The sequence below is a fragment of the Oculina patagonica genome, unplaced genomic scaffold, assembly GCF_052425735.1.
Source record: "Oculina patagonica isolate OP01 unplaced genomic scaffold, crgOcupat unplaced13, whole genome shotgun sequence".
Lineage (NCBI taxonomy): Eukaryota > Metazoa > Cnidaria > Anthozoa > Scleractinia > Oculinidae > Oculina > Oculina patagonica.
This window is the reverse complement of record NW_027557301.1, coordinates 53,858-81,807: the sequence shown is the minus strand read 5'-3', so window position 1 is coordinate 81,807 and position 27,950 is coordinate 53,858. Positions and strand designations below refer to the sequence as shown.

The window sequence follows — 27,950 nt, the reverse complement described above, 5'->3', positions numbered from 1 at the left end:
TATGTTTGACAGTTACTTTATTTGATTTTCAACAATTATACATGTACAAATGTTCATTAGAAACGAATAGCTACCATTAAAATAGTTGTTCAACTTTACAATTTACAACTGCATATGTAAACACATCTATATATCACAACTTTGACGCTAGAGTGAAAGGTATAAAAACATCTTATTATCACTAGAATAGAGTTCAGCAACTTGGCTGCCGTAATTATGTAGCGACACTACACATTGCTGAGGTTAAAAAGCTCTAGCAACCATGCATTAAAAATATTGTCTAAAATGCATTGATCAATTTATATTTTATCTAATTCACAAGCATTCACTCCTTAGGAATTTATTCGCAAATCCACAAATCGTACACTACGCTGCTAAATTAGCCATAAAATATTTCATTTACCAACCTTATTCGCACAATTAATGAATAACATCAAGTGTATGTTATGAATTTCCCTTTAATTATCGTAATCTCCTATAGTAATAATTTTTTATTTGTAATTGGTGAATTGTAAATCGTAGCTTCCCAGACTTATTTCAGTTAATAGCTGCACGGCAAATTAAACCCCGGGCATGATTACACATTATAAAATGGCCGATATCGAACAAGCGCTCTGATTGGTGGGATACCATGGAAATTATGGATTATGTCCTGTTCATACCAATTGTACAGTTTAGTAAAATAAACTTCGTCTGGAATCGTATGTGTACTAAACAATTTGAATTACTCTTTAGTAGACAGCTCTAAACAGGGCATAAGCAAACGGGTACTCATGTTGTATAAAAGAGATTTCCAGCCGAACATTTTGTTAAGACAGTAGTTCCTACTTTTTAATTCACACATAAGCGGTTGACGCACAAAATCACACGGGAACGAGACGTTTCCACTACAGCAATGCAACTGCGACAAGAATGCCTCGTTTTCGTGTCTTTTCCCGCTAAAATCGCGGGCTCAACTGTCCCAATAACTTCCGCTTCCTGCCACTTCTTTAATCATTCGCTCTTGTAATCATGCCTGGGTAATTAATTACAGCAAATAATGGCGCCCTCATAATTATTCTATTTCGTAAAGTAATGTATGCAAATAAACTTGTAAAAATTAATCTGAAATATTGCAGCTGAAAAACACTCACATATACTTTTCCCCAAGAGAAATCGTTTAAATCTTACTCCCGTCTATATTTATTAGACTACAACTAATAATAGCAAATTAACAATTTATCACCCTCACGTTTGCTATATTTCGTAAAATACCATTTTAGAAAACAAAATATCTCGTTGGGGGAGGGAGGGGTGGGAATAGGTGCAAGGGAGGGAGGGAAGGAGGGGAGTTTTCTTAGATACGAGATTGTCAAGGGCTGTACAGTTCAAACAAACTAAACATTGTACAGAATAATTTCATTCATACATTCATTAAAACCTTAAGACTATAGAATTGTGTAAATATATAAACAAACATCACTAATATAATCAAATAAAGAGGTGATGGTTAAAAAAAGTCAGCGGATGCTCGAGTAACGCACATGCGCACGAGGTAACCCTCTCCCTTTAAAGGAATTAAAACAACTGTCTATTGCAAACTCTCATTAAAAAGCAAAATCAAACAAGACTTACAAAGGTAAACTCTGTGATGCATACACAAAGTGTGTTACAGGCGTATGGTTGCAGATTGGAAGTGAGTCATGAGATATGTACAGATAAAATATACCAGTTAAATACGGGGGAATATCTACCAGTTAAGAAATCGACGAAGTATCATTAATTTACAGGCTAAAATACCCACTTCTTATAAAGTATTCTAGAATATTGCAAAATATCTAAAAAGATCTAAATTATGGAAATTACCAACTTACAATTATCGCAGAAACGTAAGGGTTTCATAAAATAGTTATGTTTACGAAGATAATCTTGCGCTATTTTCAGCTCAAGTGAGAAATTACATAGTGCGACTATCATGACTAGTACATGGTGTTGTAAGACGGATTCTTCCAGGTTTGGCGCGGTAAGCTTCCACCTTTAGGAATGGTCTGTCCGCCATTAGGAATACCATCTGTAAAAAGAAACAAAAGTTAGATAGGTAATGTGAGATGACCACGTGATAAACACGTGACAAAAATGCGGGAGTCACGTGTCTCGTAGATCCCGGTCTAATGTGTCTCATGATTTCAAGAAACACGTTTTTCCCTGACTCGTCCCCAGTCGTCTTTTGAGTCCGTCTTGAGACGACTGCTCAACACGGAGGGAATCATGGGAAGGAAGAGAAGAAGCGAAGGAGACGACTGGCAGATCGTGAGTCGAAAAGTGTGTTGAAAAGTCGAAAAGTGTGCACTGGCTGTTTTTCGGATATATTTTTGGCTAGATACATTAAGGGTCCCTAATTGTCGTACCAGGCGAAATTTCAGAGGTATTTGGCGGCTAGAATGCTACTTTTAACGGCGTTTCTTTATCGCACTGAGATCGCGTAAAGCGTCCGTCACAACAAAGGCCAAGGAGTTTCAGGACGGTAGAAGGCGGCTTCAATTGATTTACGAGAAGAAATATATTGTATGGCTCAAACATCACTCAGTTTTGTTCAACAGTTGTAGCTTTTTGTGCTTATCGGCTTGTACGCGTTTGCCGCTGTCGCTGATTTGAACCGCTCTAATTGTCGCTATGTTGACATCTACTGGATGGTATACCAGCAGAAACATTGGAAACATTCGAATATTCGAAGAGAGGAAAAATCACAAGTATCATTTTGTAATCATTGCAAGGTATGGATCCCTATAATTCTGGATTACAATGTGTTATCGTTTGTGAGTCAATAAAATTCTCTCTGCATGAGTTTAAAAAATTACAACATAACTGAACATAATCATGCTGCGAATGCCGTGACCATTTATTCCCGTGTTTTACTCCATGAAAAAACCGAGTAGCTTGTTTTCAGAGTAAATTAATAATAAAGCTTTAAACGATATGTTGCAACATGATTGTAGGGATATGAAAAGAGCCAGTTGATCAGTTTGATCAGTCCGAGCTTTATAAATGAATAATCTGACGGCGGCACTTGAATTGTTTAGCCGTGACCCCTTGACCCAAATTATAACACTTTCAACAGGAAACCGTCAGACATTAATATTTTTCAGTTTGAGTTTGACTTTCTCACCATAAAAAGAAATGTAGACAAGTCTGTTGACGCTTACCGGTATTTCAACCGGACTGAAAGCGTTTTAGTTAAATTGAGGTCTCTATATTTCCCCGGCGGGAAAGATTAATTACACTGTAGTGATCTGTAGTTGGGCAATCGTACGGGTCGAGTTGTGTGATGGGCGAATACTTGCCGTGTGATATGGATAAAAAAAATCTCCGATTGTTAGATATATCGTGGAAGAGCAGTTTGTGGCGTTTTAAAGCGCCCGAAAGCGTTCTAATTAATAGTGCCTATTTTTATCTCAACACCGCCATTAATCCGTCCGCCATCTTGGAAACAGGATCTGCCAGTCGTCTCTCGCCTTTCCTCCTTCCCATCATCCTTCGCGTCTTGCAATTTTCGCATAAGAGACGACTCCTCCTTCCCATCATCCTTCGCGTCTTGCAATTTTCGCATAAGAGACGACTGGGGACGAGTCAGCGTTTTTCCATCATTATAAAATAAGCATCTCAACCCAAGGGGTGGGGAAAATCAGCTGGTTAAAGCGGGGATAAATGCAAATTTGATTGAAATTTTAAGGGGTTAAGAGAAGGTGTAGAAACGAACAAATTATTTTTGGACAACCACCAGACAGTCGAGCCCCACTCAAGAGCACTCCAGGTTGTCAGGGAACTGTTTTGCTGCCCATCGACTTTTTTTAATTTCAAATTCTAATTTTAAAACAACATTAAATTTTCAATATTTCTTACTTCTCTAAATTTTACAACTTCTTTGAAAAAGACTATTCACAAAAACACCAACAAAATTACAACACCCCAAAACATAGATTTGTGAGATGAGCAGACAATTTTTGAATTGCTTGAAGTTCGAACGAACGAGATATTGCCAGTAAACCCACGTTAAGTTGCGCAAAAATGGCATTCATGGGTGCTCCTGCCTCAATTAAAACTAGCGCTTTACTTCCCTTTCCGTAGCATTAAGCAACAAGGAATATTGTTACTCCCCCTGGCTGGGATGCTAGTCCATCGCAGATTGTCAAATTGATTTTTAAACAATTTGCTCGTACTCATTTATTCACCTGGGCGAGGATATACTGGGCCACCAGTAAACTATGTTACCCTCATTAAATAAAGTATTATTATTATTATTATTATTATTATTATTATTATTATTATTATTATTATTATTATTATTATTATTATTATATGCACTATGAGAGTAAAATGTCTTGCCCAAGAACACAACGCAATGATCCCGGCCAGGGCTCGGACCCAGACCTCTCGAATCCAGGACACAGCGCACCAAACATTAGATCACTGTTATTCCCTTTGCCATCATGTCAAGAAATTTTTTTGTGATGTGAACGTTTAGTCAAAAAAAATTTGCGGTTTTCAGTGAAATGCGAACTCTGAAATTTAATCCGCAACCAACGGTTTACGCTTTTTGCTGCCGTCAATCATCTTAGCGGACCTCTCGGGAAACAGAAGTTCACTTCAACCGGGTCAAAAGGTCACATTTGTCAGCTGTGACTGGTAGATTTCGATCCATTTTGTTTGTTTCTGTTTTTCGTGGTTCGTTGGCTGTCACCATAATTATAACTGACGGCAGCGAAAAACGCAATCGCCAGTTGGAGTTTGAATTTCAATTACTTTAAATTCAGGAAGCTTACCGTGGTAAATCGGTTTGTTAGATCTGTGAACCAACAGGCGGACTCTGCTGCCGCCACTTTTGATCAGCGCTATAGCGTCAGCGTGTGGAATATTCTCCGTACTTCTTCCATTGATTTCTAAAATCTCGTCTCCAACCTACAGGAATGAATGACACAAAAAATAAATAATGCAGTCGAACCTCCAGTAAGCGACTAGGCAAAATGTCACGCAAAAGGTTAACGCAAGGGGCCTCTTACAAGAAGTCAGACCTCAGGGATTGTAATATTTCACTAATAGCATGCAGTAGTTTCAAAAGCTTAAATCCTCAAACTCAAAATGTTGTATAATCTTGCAAGAACACATTCTGTTCACAGCCGTCAAACACAAGAATCCAACTCAACTTCGGTTTTTGTTTTGTAGCAGCGAAGTTTGTAAGAGTTTGAAGCGAAAACGTGCAAGACGTTTTAAGAAAATTTTTTTAAGAAGAGCAGTGACAAACCAAATTATGAGTTAAAAAAGTACGTTGATAACAATTAACAAATTCCCTAAGCTTATCTTTTCATTTACTATCTTATTTTTTGGCTTAAAAGTATGTTGAAGATTTCAGAAATTTGAGAGGTTTATGAGCGGCATTTTTGTTGGGAACTGAAAACGCAGTGGTTTTTACGAATACAAACACATTTGGTATTTGGGAAAGATTCCAGTGCGTGCGTACAACTTCCAAGTCACAATAATCATATTTGGCTTTCGTTTTCTTTGCACTACTTGTACGAAATGAGGAATGAAGCGTTTTGAAGCGGCCTATTTTTATATTTAGGAAATAAATAACTTTGCACAATGCTCTCGTTTTCAGGTCAATTTCTTCTCTTACCCTGAGCCTGCCGTCTCTCTGAGCAGCACCTCCTTCAGCCATGCGCAGTACAAATATTGGTAGATTCAGTTCTCTGCCTCCTCTGATACTAAACCCATATCCTTGATTATCTCGTCCCAGTTCCACTTCCATTGTCTGTGGGCTCGGCCCACGCATATCCCTCATCCCTCCCGAGTAATTCTGGGAAGGTAGGGGTGGCCTTGAGGGTATATCAGGGTTGGATCGCCTGCGGACGTCGTTTCTAACAGCACTGACACTGTTTTCCTTCCGCGCCATCATCACTTTTTCTCGAGAGGGTTTGGGGGCGACCCGAGGGGGAACTTTCGGTGGTAGTTGTGAATTGTGGTTCTGCGCCCTGGGATAGCTTTGGAAGCGACTTTCGTCCATTGTACGATCCGGGTAAGGCTGGCGACAAAACGAAAAAAAAATAAACATAAAATTTCACTTCACTCATTAAAGGGACTGTCACAGCTGAGTGAAGAGTATTTTATTACGTTTTAATTATAATGCATTCATATAGCGCATTTTTATATGTATATGTTCAAATGCGCTGAACACATACTGTAAAATAAGGCCAGAAACCACAACACCAGGAGCTTCGTGCCCTACCCTTTCCGAATAGTGTGTGGGTTCTTTAACGTCCCCTATTATAAGACTGAAAGGTCAAATGCAACGAAATTGGAAATTTTTTCTTTTGTCCGCAAACCTGTCGTTTATGAAGGTACTAATGATAATAAACTCTCAGAAATTGTTTTTGTGCAAATTGTGGCTGATTGTGGCGCTTAGGAGATGAAAATCCGACGATTTCCGAAGACTTCACGAAAACGAACCAAAAATGGCCGCGCGTGGAATGGAATCGAATAGAAGTATTTGTGACGTCAGGTGTGGCGAGCAAGTTTTCACGTGTTTTGAGCGATCCTTGCAAATCCTTGGGTTTGTTCGATGGATTTCCAGAGTTTCTGGAACAGCCGTTAGTTGAAACCGATGAAGACTTTGATTCAAGCCTTCGAAAAGTCTAAATACAGCCATATAAGTTCGAACTAACGGCATCTGGCAAGGAATAAATCGATTTCTCGAGTGATTAATTCCGACTCCGCGAGTGAACAAGATGGCGTTAAAATCCGGCAACATCTACATGCACCAACAATGAAGGAATATGGCCAGATATATTGGTGAGCCTAAAAAATATAATGGAAACGGCTTTCAAAGAATTTTAAATAAATAAATAGTTTAATCTTAAGTTGAAGTACTGTCTTGCTTTTGTTCAAAAGGATTGCAATGTGGAATTATTTGTACACTGTTTGTGGCAATTTGCCCGAGCTGAGTGTGTCTAAAATAACACAGCTTGAAGAATCAATAAAACCTTAAGAAGATTTAAACTCATTCCCCTCAGCCAAATAACTTATTTTTAAAGAATGACATTAAATACCGTGACTGTGTGGCCTTTTAGCTTCAATCAGAATTATGCCTGGTATTAATATTTTACTTATTTTTCTTTATTTGCCGAATTATTAACCTAGGTGATTATTTTATCCTTTAACTTATTCATCTATGTAAATCTGGCCCTTATATTTTTCAGTTGATTTTACTGATAATTCTCTGAAAAGGGAATTATCTTAAGTAGATGGGGTGAAGGTTGAAGATAACAATTTCAACAGTTATTTATGGCAACTTGCATAATTTTCTTAAGACCCAGGTTATAAGATCTAACTTGTGTGCTGGCACAGGACCTGACACTGGGACATATAGCAGGGAACAATTTACACCTAGTTTTGTGTTTCAATGTCATTGCTTACACATCCTTGTATGTACAATCATGAGATTTTGTCAATGCTGCATTATTATAAAATATGCTAGGAAGCAGGGATGGCGCAGTGGTGAGAGTCCTCCTTGCCTCCCACCAATTGGCCCGAGTTCGACTCCCTGATGTGGCATCATATGTGGGTCGAGTTTGTTGTTTGTTCTCGGCCTTGCTCTGAGGGTTCTTCTCTGGGTTCTCCAGTTTTTCCCCTCCACAAAAATCAACACTTCCAAATTCCATTTCGATTAGGAATACACTGCCCCACAAGCTTCTAGCTTTAATCCTCTCCATGTCTAAATAAAGGTTCAGTATTTATTTATTTTTATATAAAGTTGTTCATGCATTTTGTCATTTTATGTCAGCTTCTTTGTTTTGTACATTTATTAGTACTAATAACGGGTAATATGTTCTTTTGTTATGGTTGGATGGGGTCGGACATCAATGCATAGCCCCTTTGTCAACATCCATCTTTGGACATGGTAAACATGTACAAACAACACAGATTCAAATCAAGCAATCACAGCCTACTAGCATGACCTTCCGATTTTGTGCGCTCATTTGCATGAAACAAACACCAGTATCGGTCACTTAAAACAGCACATTTTAAGGCAATGTCGAAAGACAATGTTAAAAAATGGATGCAGAAAGTTCACTGAATGCATGTACATGTGTAAGAAGCTGATAACAGTTTCCAGTACTTTCCCGGCTATTACTATGATGGGTCAGTACTAATTATTTGTCAGTTAATGCTGCAATTATTTTATCAAACGAATGTACCATCATTGCCGAACAAGTTGTGGTCATTTTTAGTTTGTCACTGGTAACCATAGCAACAGTAAAATCTGTCAAAAATTACCCTTCATTTTCACTTTAAGTGCTTATAGCTCAAAAACAAGCTAAATGAGAAGCAGCTGGATGACAATCAAACTAAGTGCAGTGATTTTCCAAGACCCCCAAAGGAGACATTATAGCCTCTGCATGCACTGCTTGTAATTTTAATATCACCTTATCTCAGACCAAGGGATGAATACAAACAGCATGAATACAAACAGTAGGTGCTTCAAAAAACTATTTCCAAGTTTACAAAGAAATTGATAAACTTAAAAATATCCAATTTCAAAATAGGCAATAGTTTCGCCTCGAGGAAAGGGGGGAGAGTACTCTTTATATTTTTGAGTAGGGGTGTGCTGCTGGGACTCTGTAACCGTACCCTATCCCAGACCATTTTCAGCTTATTTTGCTGTATGCTATCATAGTATGCTAGCCTATACACTGAAAATCCCTACCCTACCCCAAACTATTGTATCACTATACCATCTTAAACTCATCTGCTTGAAAAAAACACAGCAGCACACATGTATGCATTTTCCTATCAAGCTCATATATGGGAGTATAAGGCTTGCTTTCAAGTCGAGCTCACAGAGCGCTAAGCCCGAGAGCTCGAGAGTGGAGTGCAAGAGCTCCGCACCCGGTTCGCACCGGGGTCTACTACCACCAAACCGGAAACGAGAAGCGAACAACTTTTGGAAAGTCTATGGGAGTATGGAAGTACCCCCAGCAAGTGGGGAGGGGGTCTTGGGCACCTAAAATACCCATATAAATTTTGAAAGGGAGTATGCCTAAAGCTGTTACTGAGGAATTTGTAAAAGGTCAACAGATTTGGGGCAGACAAAATTATGAAGAGTTAATTTCAGAAATAAATTGTCATGACACACCTACAATCTGGTTGTAGATTCTCCTGAGCCAGTAGTTCGCAATCATGACAAAAGTGCTAGACAAAAAAAGTTAGCTGATCTGGTCGAGTTTATGCCTTAGATTTCTCATAAATAGCTTGAACTAAAACTAAATTACCATTCAGTTGCACATTCCAATTTATTGGCCACAATGAAGCCTGATTTGCAGCTTAATGAGTGCTATGCTATGCAACAGTCATTGTACTGGACTGAAATGGGGTTAATGCAGATCTGAACAATAAATGAATCAGGTAAATTGGCCTTTACAAGTGAACAAACTCATCACATACATGTAGTTTACATGAAAAATATAAACCTTTTCTTGGGAACCAACAATGTTTAGTCGGGGGTATTTTCGTTGTTATATTTAGCATTCATAATAATTTCATGATCAAATATAAACAAAACGAGTGTACAATGAAACGAGTGTTTCATTGTACACAATATTGTAAATTAAAAGCATTATTTTCCTTCAATGACTGCATGTATGATTTAGCTTTTTAGACGATCGAAGCAATATAGGGAATATCATTTTTAAGTTAAAAGAAACATAAACATTTTTTTGTAACTTTATAGTAAATTCATGCAAAAGTTCCTTCCTGTAATAAAAAAATTATATTTTTAATACCAGCCTCGCGATTCACAATATTTCACTCAAACAGTAAAGTTATAGTTTTGGTAGAAGTTTATGAAGCGACTAGGGTCAGGTTAAGAAAGTTAGTAGTGTCTGAATCAAAGTTCAATATAATACAAGAAAGTACAACTTTGGGGTTCCCAGACAATGGGTTAAGTTTATTAGCGACTTTACCTTCGAATTCTGCATTTCGTCGCAAACGATTTCGCATTAGTCCTGGATTAACGGCTTTCTTTCCAAGTTGGTAATAAGAGGAGAAGCGCCAGGTCTCATTCGAAGTTCCTAGGGCTGGAAATAGGACCAAAGGGCAAGATTCTGCTGGAAGCTTTCAGCCTGAGAAAAACATGTCGGATGATACTATGTTTTGCTGAGCAAGGCCAGCGTGCATTTGGCATAAACATCCTCTCTTTTTCGTCGATCTCAACCATTCCTTGCATCGCTCCTCGTCTTTAAGAAGATATTTCGAATGGTCATCCAGCTTTATCGGGATTTTAAATGCCAAAACGTGCAGCAGACCTGGTAGAGCCAACAGCACTATGCTGCATCTTCGCGCGTCGAAGCTCGCCACATGTGACGTCACAAAATCCATTTCCGATAATTTTCCGAAGCTTTTCCGAACCGTTCCGTTTGTGAAGCGAAGATAAAGGGCTATCTTTAACGCCGAATATCTCAGCGACGTTTTAACCAAATCGTTTAAAACTTCAGATTATGATTATTCACAGTATTTCCTTTCATTTAAAGTCAAAATGAGTCTTAAATAAAATTTGATCAAATTTCGTTGCATTTGACCTTTACTGAAGATACAGGAGACAGGACCTACGGTTTATCGTCCTTTTCCGAGAAGACTAGAATGTCTTACCATTTGCAGATGTCTAACCATTTGCAGATGCGTTTTGCCAAATACTCGCTATGAAACTTAATGTTTGCAAAGAAATTACTTCTATGGAACTAAATGACAAAACCGTAGCTTTATAATTTAACGTTACAAGCAAACAAGATTAACTTTGGAAAATGTTCAGCCCAACAGTATTTCAAAAACCCATATCGCAATCTGTTTCAATCTTCGTCGCTTTTGGCCATCCGTAATAATAAAAATAATTTAATTCTCGCGCATTACATTAAAAATCTCAATGCTCTTACAAGTAATATCTCTATTTTAACGAAAACAATATTAAGGGAAGTAAATAAAATATTTAACATTACAATAGGATGATAAATGTGTCTTTTGTATTTGGTGTGTTATTGTCTGTTCCTTCACTGTTTTAAGAGGTTATTTTTATATTTCAACGAATTTGAAGGTAAAATCCGTGACACGGTCCCTTTAATTTCTCTCAATTATGCAAATTGTTAAGGAGGGTTTCATGGAGTAAAATCAAAGGAGAATTGTGGTTATTTTCTACCTGTTCTGAATATGCTCTATCCGTACTCCACTGGTCAGCGTCTCTCCTAGCGTTCGTTTCGCTTTCATAATTGTTGCTTGCTTTAGCAATATCAGGTGCACTCTGTGTAAGACGACACAAAATGACTCGTTAGATCTAAAGTTAACTTAACTGAGAAAACTAGCCACGCCGTACACAAAAGCATCCACTTACCATTCGAGATAGTTTTTTAGTTTCAGTATTATCTGTGGAAAGGAAAAAAATCGAGAAATAACAGTAAGATTCAAGCAGTGTTAATGTAGAAAATTTCTTAAGACTAGCTTCCCGTAATTACTGGTTATCACTGATGATACGAATATTATCAAATCAAACATACACCAGTCGAGTAGAGTTAAGACGGAATCCGCCAGGACTTCGAGTATTAATTGGAAAAAAAAAGTACCAAAATTATTTACACCTTATTGCAAACTTCTGTGTTACTGTTTCAAATATCTTATCAAGAGGAATCATTTCTAACAACACCAAACATTGAAAACAAATTTCGAAGTTCCACTGAGTTTCACTGAATCGCCTAAAAGACGATTTTACAAAATAGCTACACGTGAGATTTTACCTATAGATTGTAAACTTTGAAATTCATTTTCTCAGGCTCTGATTAGAAATTGTTGTTAGTGTTATCACGGATAACTACTTACATCTTAAGCATTTAAAAAGGGTAGAAAATAACGCAATAGGATTTAAATTATTCTGGTACACGATTTTTGTCCAACTTAAATTACTCGATTTCCTGATAGATTCCGTCTTTCAGCATAGACCTTCAAACGAACCTTACACCGCGTGTACACCGTATTTCCCTCTATTAACTATGATTCTTCCGACTCAGATTCTGTCAAGCTTATGAGGGGACCGCAGTACACAAGCTTTAAGCGCTATTACGATTCCATTTTTACCCCTACTCTGTCCCGTGAATATAGCCTTTTTTAAAAACTTGAATGGTATATTGCAATTCCTGCGTTTTGATTGGTTAACAGGTCAATGGTATATGAGCTCATATACCATTGACCACAAATTTGGTAGCCGATACGCGTCAATGAAATAGCTGGGAAGCTCAAATATTGCAATTCTTTGGGCGTTTTTACAGTAATAAAACAATTATTCCACTCGCGCTTGTTGGATATGAGATCGCGCCAACTCGGCGCATATCCAACGCGCGCTCGTGGAATAGTTGTTAATTATGTCGGAAGAGTAGTATTTACCTAAAGGCCGTTGCTGAGCTATCCTAAGCGTGACAGTTCTCCCAGATTGTTTAATGGTGTCTACAATATCACTGTGATGTACGCCAACAATACTGACGTCATTCACCGCCACCAGACGATCGCCCACGTGCAGCTGACGACAGCGATCGGCAGGACTGCCCTGGATTATACGACCTGATAACAAAGAGACATGTCATTAAGGTGTGTTTCTTCGTGGTTACCACGGCAACCTGAACTTAAAGCACTAGCAACCACTTTCATTCATGGTACGGAAACATGAGTAAAATGAATTAAGTTTGGGGTGATGCTTCTACCGAAAAATCATCATGTCAAGCTAATGTTTTTGTATCAAAGCTAGTTAACTGACGCCCATTGCTCCACAAGGAGCCTAAAGGAATAAGTCATAGCCAGTGAACTGTTATTATGAGTGTTCTTTGATTTGGAACAACATTCTTTCAAGCGCCGATGCTGGTAGATTGCCGGACCCCTGGGGTTTAATTTCTCTACCAACTCTCCCCCCCCCCATTACACCCAACATTTCCTTACTTTATACCAAGCGCATTCTAGTCAAAACGTTGGATATCGATAACAGCCTACTTTCCCATACTTCACCCTTTATAAATTATTTAATTTAAAAAAACACCCGGTTTTTTTTCCCCGTTTTTAATAATATATTTTTTTTTTATTCTTTTTTTTCTCTTTATTTTTTTTTCGATTGAAAAGATATATCAAACGCTCTAGACAGTGTTTTGTCGGCTATCCAAACACCTCGAATTTCGTCAAAAGTACTCTGCTGTGCGTCGTATTTTCAACTCTCTTCTTGGTGTTTGGATATCTCGATGAAACACTGTCGTTCGTGTTTGATATATCACGTCAAAACGCAGCCGAGACAATAGAGTTACCGTAATTTCTCGATTAAACTCCGGGTACCGAATAAACGCTGGGTCTGCAAGGTGGAGTTGAGAATGGGGCCCCCCCCCCCCAGTTATTTATTTGAGGTACAACAAGCTGTAGGTATCTTAGCCAGATACAGTTTTGTCAAAGTAATGAATAAAAACCGTTTCTAAATGAAACCGGGCGCGAATAATCTGCAGGAGTCAAATAAACGCCGGGTCTACCAGGCAAAATTTGAAATAAACGCCGGGAGCGTTTAATCAAGAAAATACGGTAACTTTATTTTGTGAACAGAGAGAATTCAATAATTTATATCTTACCTATTGTCGATCCACTCTTATGAACAGACGAGAATATCACAAAACCAAATGACTCGTTCTCTTCTCGTTCTAGTGTGATATCAATGTAGTACGTGGGGCCCTGGGGCTCAGCATTTGCGTCACTCTCACTCACGCGTCTGTTCCGTTGAGATGGTTTCCCACCGGCAGTCAACACATCCCCAGGGGTAGAATGAAAGCTCCGCAGGGAAGAAGTTTCTTCCGGGTCCGGGTATGGTTTCCTCCCGTAGTGGTTAAGATTCCCCGTTGATTTTGACCCTTCTCTAGCTTTGATTCCCCCAAGGGCAGCTTCGGAGAGTTCCGATGATGCTGATCGGGAACGACGCATACCCGAGGGAGTCAGTCCTTGGGGAACAATGATCAGAGCGTTAAAAATAATAATTAATAACTACAGTGCCATTTAGAACGATTTTTACAGTCAAATATCAAACTACAAACAAACACTACACTTTTAACCTCCCATAAGCAGATAATCTCCTAGAGGGAATCCTTTTCTAATTCGGCCAAGGCGTCCAATTACGGTAGGTTTGTCTGTATTTTTAAAAATGGTCTGCTCATGCTTTCTTTCTGACATCCGAAATAATTTCCCAACTTTTTTCGGCAATCATCTATCTATCATCAAAGTAAAAGTATGGCCGATATTATTGCAACAACAACTGTGTAAGAACACACGAAAGAAACTCTGAAGTTACTGTTCGTCAATTGGGCAGAATAATACAAAGGATTTTTTTCTGCTCAATCAGGACCCAGCATTCGCAGAGCCGTTGGAAATGGTCTGGAGAGACTCGTTTCCCTGGGGCTCTTTCCGCCCTTCTTGAAAACTTTCGTCGCTACTATTTCTGCTCGGTTTACTTCGCTTTGCCCCGACTATCTGCCCCTGGGTCTCCGAGGATGATTATTTGTCTGCTAGGCAACGTATCAACAGCGTAATGAGAACAGAATCACTTACTTCCTGATCTTGCCGGGTTTCTATGGATACCAAGTGTGACCTCTCCAGCTAAGGCAGCGTTACCCATAAGCGAGATTACACGGCGATGTGTGGATCCAATCACGTTTATTCCATCAACATGGTGAATTTCGTCCCCTCGCTGGAGGTCACCGTTCAAGTCGGCAGGTCCCCCCCGGATGATTGTACCTATAGACACCTGGTAGGAAGAAACAACATTAATTTTAATAAATTATAACATGAAATTTTGGCGACACTTAAATTTAGCGACTTTGAAAAATCCGTATTTAGCGACACTTTAATTTAGCGATTTTTTCGTAAAATTTGGAACATAAGTCACTTAATTTTCCAAAATTTCACGAAAATCCATCCGTATTTAACAACATTTTAATTAAGGGGTTTTTGAATAATCGCTAAATTCGCTAAATTAAAGTGTCACCAAAATTTCATGTAATAATACTTATTTTTATTACAACAGCAAGGCCGCTTACATATACGGGCGAGTAAAATATGAAAAGCAGGCTTCTTTAGCCTATAGCAGTGTCGAACTCCTTATCATTTGAATCCTTAAATTTCCTCTGGGAGAATAGGGCCTTCGAACTCCTCATGAGCCCACCTCAATTGTACTTTAAGCCGATCCCCAATTAGCTCGTCTCATGAAAAGAATGACTTTTGGCTCGAACACGATTTTCAGTCGTTATGCAGATCACACAACAACCATTTCTTAAAGCAATAACACTGAGAACAAGTCAATTCCCAAGACAATATTATGCTGTAAAAGAGCGTCAAGCGGTAATTTTTTCATTTCTTTAACAAAATTATGGCGAGAATTGTAACATAGCATCACACGTTTGTTAATAAACATGACAACAAAGCTGTCCAATCGCCCAAATTTGCGTGTCACACGATGACAATCTCTTGCGTCACGCATCGCCCAACAACATGATGTTTGAACCAGCGTTTAACGTTTCTTGTTTCAAGCTGTCCAATCTCCCAATTCGCGTGTCACGCAGTGACAGTCCGTTACGTCACGCATCGTCACGCTACTCCAGTCACGCTACTCCAATTTGAGCAAGTATTTAACCTAACGTTTGTTACTCCTTACCTGAGAACCCTCTTCCTGCCCGCCAATGATACGGAAGCCAAAGCCCATCTCCCCCCTTTGTAGATGCACAGTAAAGTTAATTGCGTCTGGGCTGGCCGGGGGAGGCTGTACCTCTGGAGCATTCAAGTTTTCCATTGACCTGAAATTCAGTTTGAACCCGTTAATAAAAAGCTCACCATAAATTCTTCCTTATTCTTAAGGCGTTTCCATTTGTCAGAACTGGCCAGCCGGTCTTGTGGTTTTGAATGTGAATGTTCCTTTTCCACGGGCTTTCTAACAATCAACACAACAGTGTATAAAACTGACATGTGCGATCACTAACAACGGAGTTCTGTTTTCGTACCGGTCCGGCCACCCAGTTCTGACTATTGGAAAGCACTCTTAATGTGACGTAAATTAATTTTCCACTAAGACAGATTTCGCCACTGCGCTCCTATGAATGGCAAACGCTTAAACATCAGTTTTTTTCAAAATTCGCTACGGCGGTTAAATCACTTTGCTCTGATGAAGGCCTACAATCGAAAAGTCAGCCTTTCAAAATCTGTTACGATGGTTTTAAAAAATACGGTTACAGCAAGGCGCCCAAAGTATGACCACCTTTAATTAATTCACTTCCTTCGTGCCCACCATCCAATCAGAGCCAGGCAGGTTCCAGTTGACTTCTGATGGATTATCTGCACGGAAGAATGTGAATAATTAAAGTGGTCACACTTTCGGGCGCCTGCTGTAAATTACTATGCAAAAAACTCAGTCAGGAGAACAAGTGCCAGTTGATGGCGACATCACTTCTCCGAGAAGTGACTGAGCCCGCAATTTTCGTACCAAAGTAGCTACGCAACATGACGAATTTGTACACGTGATTGCTTTCGAAGTACTCGTGAGCACTCACGTTCGTTTTTGATTGGATGAAATAATTCAGAAGCTCTTTTGAGTGCTTCAATGAAGATTTGCCAAATCCAGCACTTATTCCCCCCGACTGAACATACAACAAGCCAAAATCTATCATAAATTAAAGTTTACCTCCTTGCAGCATTTGCGACAGCTTTTTTGAGTGACGGATAAGAATTAAACAGAGCCTCAGAACTCCTGTCCAGGGTGGGCTGGTTGGGCTGACCAAGCTTCCTGTTCTCGTACCCAGTCTCCTGGTTTCTTGTGCTTTCTCCAGCCGTTGCTAGGTTACCAGTACTTCCATTCTCACCGTGTGCATACCCGATATGGTTTGAACCCATAACAGGGGTGGACTTTGGACGGGCAACTCTTGGCGCGAGAACTTCTGGCTCCTAGAAAAGAAGGGTAAAAAAATTTAAGCTCTAGCCTTAGGCATTGTTTACAGTCAACTTTCTCTAAAATGGACATTGTTGGGACCGGCTCCAACTGTCCATCTTAAGCGGCCTTCACACGACAAGCTATTGGTCAACTCGTGTTGGCAAACTCAAGTTGGTGTGTGTGAACGACGCAGCAACGCCAAACAAGTTGGCCAACTGTTGGCGACAAAATAGAACTTGTCTTTATTCTCACCAACAGTTTGCTAACTTGTTTGCCATCTTGTTTGCCAACTGTTGTTGTGTCGTTCACACACACCAACTCAAGTTTGCCAACTTTAGTTTGTCGTTTGAAGGCCGCTTTAGAGAGGTGTGTTCGTCTTATAGGGAGTTTAGTAACAGTAAAATGACTGAAAACGGCAGGGATGGGACCAACACCAGATGTCTGTCTTATGGAGGTGTCCGTCTTACAGAGGTGTCTGTTAAGAGAGAGTTGACTGCACACGGACGTGGTTACCAATCAACACTGATTCACGACCTCGGAACCGAATCAAAAATGACACAGTTTCTAAGTGTTTTCTAGCGTGATTGTGCAAGCAAGCACTGCACTCCGTGCGAGGTTCACCATGTTCACTCTTCGCTAGCCAGCCAATTCTACGCCAAAAATTAATACCTAACCGTTTTCAAATTGATGTGGTTTCGGTGTTTACATGACCAGCGAAACCATATTGTTTTGAAAACGTTCCACTTTAGACAGTGTTTTTCTAGTGTGATTGTGCAAGCAAGCACTGCACTCAATGCGAGGTTCGCCATGTTCACTCTTCGCTAGCCAGCCAATTTTACGCCAAAAATTAATGACCCGGTCTATGTAGTGGTCTCCATCGGCGCTGTGTATACGAAAGAGGTAACCGCATTGAAAGTAATACGGTTACAAATGGAGCCGTGTCTGTGTGATCTTCTCAGACTTCTCTAATAGGGATTGCAAATTGTAATCACAAGACTGGGGAGTGGTAAGATATCTTTTCTATGAGATTTCCTTAGCCTTGAAAATGAAATAGACTCCAAAAAGGTGTTGCAAAAAAAAATTGAGATGAAGAGACCTGGAAAATTAGGCTCACAAAGACAAATTGAACCAACCAATCAAATGTTCACCTCTGCTTGACTAATTTTGTTATAAGTAAACAATAATTACCTTTTCTCTTCTTCCAAATGCAGGACTATTCCTCAGGGGTGTTGGAATTCCTGCAGTTAAATACAATTTTAAAAAAACAATTAATAAAAGACTTATACTAATTAACAAAAGACTAACAATGAAAAAACCCTCAAAATCCAGGGAGAACACTGCAAGTCCTAACAGTTCATCGATACCAATAGGCTGGATTCGAATTACGCTCCACTGATCACAAACAAAGGAATTTAATGGAGGTTCAGGGGAATAAATTGAATTTCCTTTTGTTTTATTCCACTCAACCTCGACTTTACTCCTTTGTTTTGGATCAGTAGAGCGTCATTCAAATCTAGCCTATTTGAATACTTCTGGGTGGAGAAATAGAAAGGGGTGGGAAACAGAAGTGATTAAAAATTTCCCTTCCTTCAGTGATGTTCCATGCCTCATCGAGTTTAACCACTCCCCCTCCCCTGCCCCCCTTTCTAGTGTTGTTCAAGTAACCCACCTCCTCTCTGAACCATAATCAATGCTTGCTGCCCCCTGGGGCATTCCTTTATGATGTTCACTGCCTCAATGAGTTTAACCCCCATCCCCTCCCCCTTTCTAGAGTTGTAGAAATGACCCACCTCCTCTCTGAACCATGATCAATGCCTGCTGTCCCCTGGGGCTTCCTTTAGGATATCACTCCTCATCCCCCCCCCCCCCTTTCTAGTGTTGTTCAAGTGACCCACCTCCTCTCTGAACCATGATCAATGCCTGCTGTCCCCTAGGGCATTCCTTCAGAATGTTCACCGCCTCAATGAGTTTAACCCCCTCCCCCTTTCTAGAGTTGTAGAAGTGACCCACCTCCTCTCTGAACCTTGATCAATGCTTGCTGTCCCCTAGGGCATTCCTTCAGGATGTTCACTGCCTCATTGTGTGTACAACTGCGGATCATCCGCCCGTTAATTTCCACCAAGATGTCGCCTTCTAGGAGCCCTTGACAACGTGGAGCATCTAAAATCTGTTTCACTTTTTGTCCATATGGGCTGTCCGCAATAGTAAAACCAAACCCCATGGGACCCTTGACTACTGGGACTGTAAGATGCTCCGGGGAACCTCGTGGAAGAGGGTTGGTTGTTGATGTCCGTGGGAATGTTGATGTAGTGTAGCCTCCTGGGGCAAATGGAGAATCCAATAGCTCTGAAGGAGAAATTTAAAAAAAAAACAATGGCATTTTAGTACATGAAGAAGAAAAGCATCAAGTAAAGTCAATGACAGTTACGTATCCAAACAAGTTCAAAAATAAATTTTGAAGGAACTACCGTACGTCACAGTGATTTTGCAGATTTTTGGTCTAAACTGTTCTGGTATAAGGTGGTAGGCAACTTAACCCATGAAAACATTATGTTTGAAGATCTAAAGAAAGATATACCGGTAACCTTATTTGCGGAAAGATATCAAGCTATGGGTACTGTAAAATTAATTTCTTCTAAAGATGTATGGAAACAATTTAAAAAGTTAATTCTCAATTTTTCAAGTCATAATCCATTTCCATCGGAGCCATCCGCAGCCGAAGACGCTCATTAACAGTTTCACTGCTATAATATAGCAATTATTTAAAATATTAATAAAATGGAACATCATTTTTTAGGTTTCCTAGGAGAGATTTAGACAAATACAAATTTTGGCTGTTCAAATATCTGGTCAAATCCATGACAAAGCCTCTTTAAAGACTGAGACCTGTACCTTGTGAATTACTCCACTTATTCACTGACTGTCCATGATGTGGAGAATAAGTCGGAAACACAGGGCTGTTATCTTCTGATGATCGTGGCAGTGGTGATTCAGAGCCTGGTGATGGCCCGTGGGGACGCACCACAGTATATGAACCAATCGTCTCCACATTGGGGTCATCAGGGTCAAAGGGCAATGGATATCCACGGATAACCTCCAACTCCACACTCTCCCCTGACGGCATGGCCTGGAACATGCCGACAACATCCTGATGGCTTCTGGATAATACCGACATGCCATTCACCCTCATCAAAGCATCGCCAGTTCGCAACACGCCATCTTTCGCCGCAGCACCATCTGGGACAATGCTCTTAATCTGAAGCAGTTCCCCAACTTGGTCGCCACCCACAATGGTAAAGCCAAACCCGCGTGAACCTTTGTGCAGTTCGGTTGTTATGACATCACCTTGCAGTTGCCTGCCGTCAATGGAGTAAGGATAAGTCCTGGGCTGATGGTTTGAGCTGTCGACAGTGTACGCCGGGGGTGGTAGCTGAGAAAACTCCACATCTGGCCATCTAGAGGGCATAGAAGATTCAATAATCATAAAGTACACAAAATCAAACATTCTCAGGCATGCTGTAGTCAAGATGTACTAGTCCCCCAAAATCCTTAATTTCCTCAAAAATTTTCCCCAAAAACTTTGACAACTTTGCCCATCGGCAAGTAACCTTTTAAAATCCACTAGCCCGACAGGAAAATCCACTAGCCCCAAGCTAGAGGACATCCTATTTGTTGCACGCTGCAATCATATTTAACAATAAGATGGGCGGCCAACATTAAAAGAAATGTGCAAACCAACAATAGAAATAAATGACACTCAATAGGAACAGCAGGGGGGGGGGGGGGTGGTTGGGGGGGCCGCCGGGGGCGGGGGTGGGGGGGGGGGGGGGGGCGGTGTTGTGTTTTGGGAAAATTATCCCCCCCAAAAGGGAAGGGGGGAACCCGACCCAAGGGGGGAGAAACCCAAAAACACGAAACGGGAAACCCGGCAGACAGCCGGAACAGACTTTACCAATAGGAACACAACAGGAAATTTGTCAAAACATTAAGTTAACATATACTAAATAAAAGTACATGTAGCGGACATGTCTGTGTTGAATGATTGTTCAACAAAAAGTAGCATCATCTTGTAGCGATCAGTCAATCGAGCACAACAGAAGTACAGATTCTGCTGACCGCCTCATGACTGACGTCATCAGCAAAAAATGCGCAAAAACAAACCTTGATTGGGCCTCAGCTTCTTGTGCTTTGGCTAAGGCTGCGGCGGACTGTAATGATGGCGGGCCTTCATGAGGTGGCGGCGGCATTGAATATGACATGCTGTTTGAATGGCTCTGACGTCTACGAGCCTGCACAGGGTTCTCAAATTGAGTCTTTCTGTTGACATGACTATGAAAGAAGGCAAATATGAATGCACTGTTATCATTGCTAACAGTGACCTAACAATTATTTTAATGCATTTGGATCCTAGTTCAAGATGCCCAAGTTCATGCCCTGGCCAAGCTTGTGTTTTCCTATGGCAAGACATTTTTATTTTCTCTCATAGTACCCCTCTCATCCTAGGAGTATAACTGTAGGTGGCCACGAACAGACTGTTACCTGGCAACCGAACAAAACAACCCGTGATGCTACAAGAACCAGGGTTACTTATAGAATACTGTCTGGTATTTTACATCTGGTATTTTAATAGTGATGTTTAATTAGGATATAGCCCCCATGTGTACAACATATATTAACGACATTGCTGTAACTGGTGGCACCAAAGTATCCATTGCAATTTATTTACTAGATTCTTCAAATTTAACCGTGTTTATATACAAAATAAAACTAATAATTAAAATTACTTTAAAATTTTAAAATTTGTGCCCTAAAACATGGCACAAGCGAATGTGACAACACACATGCTTCCTTGTTTACATTAAATTTATCATTGGACAGTGTATTTAAAGTTTTTGATTCTAAGAGATGACTAGCCTGCACATGCACTGGTGTTGACTGCCTACTTGTACACCCAAAAGTGCGCCCCGTTTGAGTGTGTTAAATTTCAAAATTTTTGAGTCTTAAGGCTCAAGGGGCTGTCAACTTACTTTTGAGCGGTACTGTAAATAATATATGCAGGGCTCGAGACTAACTTTTTTGCTAACTAGCCAAGTGGCTAGTGACAGCTTTGATTTCACTAGCCAAAACTTATTTTCTGCTAGCCACAATAATTATTTTTAAGCATAGTTCTTCTTTTAAGGGGGGGGGGGGGGGATAATGCGATAATGTTTAAACCTGAACGTAATGTTCCTTATCTTCATGTTTTTTCTTACAAAATTGGGCTTTGTTCTTCACTATAAAAATGTACTGTACATACGTTTTTGTCAACTAGATTTTTAGCTTCACATATCAACAGTTTACCTGTTTATTTCTCTGGGGCGTTTTATCGGTTTCTTGCCCTTGCCTGATTTTTTCACTGCCAAAATGGCTGTGGGCAAACTACGCAAACTGCATTACTGCCTTTGGCTGGGCTCCTGTCTCGGCCCTGATTGCACGTACAAGTTCCTAGTTCCTGACCGTAGTCTTGAGCCCTGAATGCACATACAAGTTCCTAGTTAGCCACATCAAACACTTACTCAATATAGTATGTTCCATACTTTGGATCCTCAACTCTTTCCCAGCCATATGGTAATTCTGCAAAAGAAAAAAAAAGTTACACAGGGTTCGTAGTACCCTTTTTCACAAAAAATTTCCAGTACTTTTTCAGAACTTTTCAAGGACTCAGATTGATTTTCCAGGACTCCAAAATTCACATAAACCCTTTCACTAACAATATCTCAAAATTATTATTTTTCTTACTGTCTGTACATTCCTTATAATGTTAGTTCTGAGAATTCAGTTGTTACTTGAGTTCCAGATCTTTCCAATACTGGTAGTCTTTTTCCAGGTTTTTCCAGTCCTGGAAAGTGCCACTGACAATAAAAATCCAGGACTTTCCAAGTTTTCCAGGACCCGTACGAGCCCTGGTTACATGTTACATGCACTGTAGATGGGTGTTTCATTTGAACAAGGCTTTGGCCTAGAGAAATGCTACAGTGTAGTTACCTTATTCTTACTAATTTTTGCGCATACTTAATTTCATGAAATTTCGGGAGCTGAATTTTGCATTTATTAATTTTTGTAGCTGAAAGTTTCACAGTACATAGTGCATGAACAACGTCGATTTTCTAACTAAACGGCAGTTGCATCCTTACCATCATCGTCACACTCATCAACAGTAGCTTTTTTGACCTGTGCCAATCTTGGATCCACCCACTGTGTGGTACCAGTGCTGTGACTATAAAGTAAGTGACAAATCAAATATTACAATTCATGACCGTGTGAGGGTCGAAATGGCCAGGGGCACATTTTTGGGGCAAGGAGGTTTGTGGCATTCCCGTGGGGTAGATATAAGGAAGAAAAAGAAAACTTACGTAATGAATTCTACCGGTTTTGATGAACAGCTAAACGGAATGGTTTTCATCGTGTTTGTATGAGGGCTCTTTTTTAATGTGAAATCGATATAATATTTAATAAAATTAAAATATAGCATGATGTAGAATTATGTATTCACGTGTCATGCTGACACGTGATCGTTACAGGGTTGGAGCATGGAGGCTCGTTGTATACTAGCAGCATTAGCAAGGCCAAAACTGAAGGGTCTTGGTAAAATTGACCAATTTACAATTGCATCACTATGTGAAAGAAGGGTGCCTGGTGAATGATTCCAGGGGCCTCCACTGGGAACCCCACCTGCCAGCCCCCTAGATTAAGTACTGCTCCCATTGCTGGAAGTCCCTACAGCTCAGCCATAAGCCCCTGTGCAAGTCTTCCAGGCACCCATCACACCAAACAAACAGTGGAGAAGGGAAAGAAAAATAACAAAAGGGGGGAAAGGTGTGGGTGGGAAGATGAAAAACCCCACCGCACACTGGAACACTAAAGAGAGAGAAGAAGGGAAGCCTCGAGTCATGTGGCCCCCACTGCCAGAGCTGATCCCAGTCTCTGTAGCATTAAGCGGCTAGGGATATTTCTACTTCCCCCTGAATGGGATTCTAGTCCATCGCAGGGTACCTCCCCAGCATTAAGTTGCCGCTAACCATTTTATACACCTGGTTGGAGAGAGGCACTATGAGAGTAAAGTGTCTTGCCCAAGAACACAACAGTATCACCCCGGCCAGGCCTCAAACCAGGACTGCTCGATCCAGAGTCTGGCACACTAATAAATTAGGCCACCACGCCCCTCTAACCACTAAAGCTGCATTTAAAAAACTTACTCTATAAAATACTTGACGTTATCTTCAGTGAAAGCAATCTCCCAATTGGGCGGAAGTGGTCCCAGACCATCCTCTGTTCTTGATCTACCACCATCACTCATTGATCCATTCTTGCCTGGTACATATATCATATTATCAGGCGGCAAAGGATCTCTTGGCGGTTTTGGTGTTCCATAATGATTCCCTTCATAAATGCCGCTCTCAAGGAGAGCGCCACTTCTCTCTAGCCTTGCAAACTCTTCCAGAGAAAGGAAGACATAATCTACTCCTGGCTTTTCACCATTTCTTGGTGCCCGTGTTGTGCCTAAGAGGCAATAAAAAAATTATTAGCTTTTATATGCTGATAATTATAAGCTAAAATATTATCTACCCAGGGTGTAAAGATATTGAATTTTCCAGCTTGCCCTTCAGGCAAGCTAGTAGCCAGAACATACTCAACCGTCACCATTTTTACTAGCCCCCCAACAATTATCATATGCATAATGCTTATGATGCTTCACTTGCCTGTCAGGCAAGTGAAGGATTAAGTCCACTAGCCCAACTGCAAAATCCATCAGCCCCAGGCTAGCAGACACTAACTTCTTTGCAAGCTGCTACGTGTACCCTCTATGCAATTGATGGATAAAGTTCAATATGGCAACTAAGTCAATTCTTCTCAATAGAAAACTGCCTTTTTGAGTCTAGTAGTGCAAAATTGTATATATAAGTTGGTTTTTATTTATGAAGTGACTAGAAAGGGTACCCCCCCCCCTCCCTGGATAGGATAATAATTTGTCACAGGTGATCTTCCAGCATTCTTTCAGAATGTCCCAACAAATCAAAAGCCCTAGACAGAGGAAAGCACTGTGGGAAAAGGGACATAAACACAAAACAATGACAGTCAGGCTAGAACCCAGACCTCTTGACCCTGGGTCAGGAGAATCCAAAAACAGACATGGACTTACTACTAACTAAAGGTTAATAAACATAGTATTTGACTAACTCTTATTTGCTTTTTTCCTCCCCCCCCCCCACGCTCTCTCTTGGGTGTCGTCATTGTTCCCCAGGTACTCTGCTTGGGGCGTGGCGGGAAGAATTCAAAAATAACCAGATGCTTACAAGGCACAGTCCTGTTGTACAGGTTTTCGCGGATGGTTTGTTGCAAGTCACTGTCAATAGAGACCTTGTCGAATCTTGTCGAAAGGTACCTCTGCAGGTCTCTTGTTATTAGGTCTCCTGCCGAAAAAAAAAATGGATTAGGTATTTTAGTAGTTCATAACCAATCTTCCTTTCAACTATCTTTTTTTTTTTTTTTGGGGGGGGGGGGAGGGGGCTCAAAGCCATGCCTAATGCTTTGTTTCCCCTTGAAATCTCTTTCTCATATGAAAGTGTGATTGATTAAAAAAAGGCAAGAAAAGAAGTATATTTGACTTGTAAATAAATACATAAAAATTTTTGCCAAGCAAGCATTAATTATATCCTTACATCCTTAGTAAGTTATACAGTCAACTCTCTCTTTTAAATGGACACTGTTGGGACCGGCTCCAACTTCCATTTAAGAAAGGTGTCCATCTTATAGGGAGTTAAGTTACAGACAGTAAAATGACTAAAAAATAGCAGGGACGGGAACAACACTAGGTGTTGATAGTTTGTCCCACTTTAATATTTCTGTGTTATAAACCTATTAAATTGTAATCTACCTTTCAAAACCAATTGTAAAGGATCGGAAATGTCACTCTCACCACTGTCGTATAGAGGTGTCTGTCTTATAGAGGTACATCCGTTAAGAGAGAGTTGACTGTATACAAAGTATATTAACATCAAGATACTAGTGAGAAAAGGGAGCAAGCAATGGATCATAAACTCCCTTTTTATTTTCAAAAATTTGGGTTGGTCTGGTGAAGGAATGTAGGCTAACAGATGACCCAATGATTGGTTGGGTATCAAGGGAGAGACAAAAAGAAAAGGAATGGATGCTAAGTGTGTTTATCGCTAAATTATAAATTTACACTTTTGATAGCAACTGTGCAAGTGAAACAATTATCATGCTCATTGATGTTATTATTTATTGTAGCTTAATGTTTTTGCAAGCTTTTAATATTAACAAATTAAACAAATAGAAAGAGGCTGGGTCATTTACATGCAATTGCTAAAGAATTAGATAACTTGTTTTGTTGATTTAAGATCAAGTAAGTACTACTGTCTGTAGCAAAATAAACAATATGCATAGTTATCTTGTCAACGCTTTGAAAGATACACTATACATTGCCCAGCTCCTGATCAGAACAAAAAAATTTTGGTGGTGGTATTTTATTTTTAGCAGATTCTAGTGGAATAACTGGTTTTGATTCCCTCTCTGACATGTTTCTATCAATCTGACATGTTTCTATGTTTTATCCTGCAATGCAAAATGCTTTAGACTGGCAAGTTAATATTTTTATAGGAGTGTCCTTTCAGTGAGTTATACTAAAAGAGGTTTACTAGTTAATTAGTTTACAGTCATACAATATTATAAATCACAGACGGACGAGCGAGTGATTAGTAATTATAATGATTTTAAAAGGAATGAGTAAACTACGGAATGTTATTATTCAAAACCGTTCAACAAGAATCAGATGTCTACAATATCGTAATATAACCTTGGATTGTGACCTGTGGCATATTTTCAATAAATATTTTCTTTCCAGCATAAGATAGTAAAAGTTTAGCCCCTGTCAAAGAAGTTTCTAAAAGGACAGAGACTCCCATTATAAAATGATACAATTCTTTGTGGCAGTACAGTATCAAGTTGGATTGAAAGATTAAGTTCAACGACCTACATTATATAAGCGACACCACAGACTGTCATATTATAATATTATCATCGCTTATAATGGCGTTTTTACAAGACTTTGACCAAACAAAGACAACCTCTCTGATCAAATCATCGGTAATGATTTTAACACTAGACTTCTAGACAATAAACAGTTTGTAATGGGCTGTTTAAATTCAGATAAAATCAATTCACTGCATTCCTAAAACGTGAATGCGTGATCATCAGAAAGATATTTCATTCTTACATTCCAATTAAACTCTATTAAACACTGACTCGGGGCTTCTAGCCGGTTTACTTCAATTAGTGCATCGACACATGCAACGATCTTGTGTTACAAAAATCCACAAGTTAAAATTGATCTACGTTGCGGTTAACACTTACACTAGGTGCAAACTCAATGAAAGATATATTTAAAGTGATAGATCTTCGAATGTTTGCGCAAACATTTAATCCTACCTGGCTTTACAGTGCGAAGCGTTACAGCTTCTTTCGAACTCTTGATCAAAGGCAAGACGTCGAATTGAGTGTACCCAGCAACTGCCTTTCCATTTATTTCCAAAACTATGTCCCCTTGATGTATCTTCCCTCGTCTGTACCTCAATCTTTCTTGCCTAACTTCACCAATACAGATGAATTCGCCATTTTCTGCTCCACCAACGATGTGTAAATTAAAGTTTCCACTCGAGCCTCGAAGAATAATGCATTCGTGCACACTTTGCGACCAGTGCTTTCCTTTACGAGGTAAAGAATTTCGTAGAGAATGTGGATTCGACATTCCCGGGCAATCAAGAGGCCTGATTTATAGGATAAAACATCTCAAATTCTGCCAGCACCGAACAGAAGAATTATAAACACAGTCAGTGACTCACTGACGCTCGTCAACTGCGCATGCTCAATTCTCGTAGTATGCAAATTTTTG

At 39.8% G+C, this 27,950-nt stretch overlaps 1 protein-coding gene across 1 annotated transcript; it reads right to left on the bottom strand.

The window, feature by feature from the left end:
- Positions 1 to 2: 2 nt before the first annotated feature.
- LOC144639783 (membrane-associated guanylate kinase, WW and PDZ domain-containing protein 1-like) lies at positions 3 to 27,903 on the bottom strand. Its single transcript, XM_078499078.1, has 19 exons — positions 27,488 to 27,903; positions 25,336 to 25,452; positions 24,238 to 24,541; positions 23,176 to 23,258; positions 22,558 to 22,615; positions 21,164 to 21,331; positions 19,895 to 20,457; positions 19,013 to 19,348; positions 18,191 to 18,240; positions 16,757 to 17,016; positions 15,737 to 15,875; positions 14,635 to 14,830; positions 13,668 to 14,030; positions 12,454 to 12,627; positions 11,411 to 11,442; positions 11,219 to 11,320; positions 5,651 to 6,055; positions 4,800 to 4,935; positions 3 to 2,050 (listed from the first exon to the last, which is right to left on the bottom strand). The coding sequence occupies exons 1-19, from the start codon at positions 27,804 to 27,806 to the stop codon at positions 1,959 to 1,961; spliced, it is 3,897 nt and encodes a 1,298-aa protein (XP_078355204.1). The 5' UTR covers positions 27,807 to 27,903; the 3' UTR covers positions 3 to 1,958.
- Positions 27,904 to 27,950: the final 47 nt, after the last annotated feature.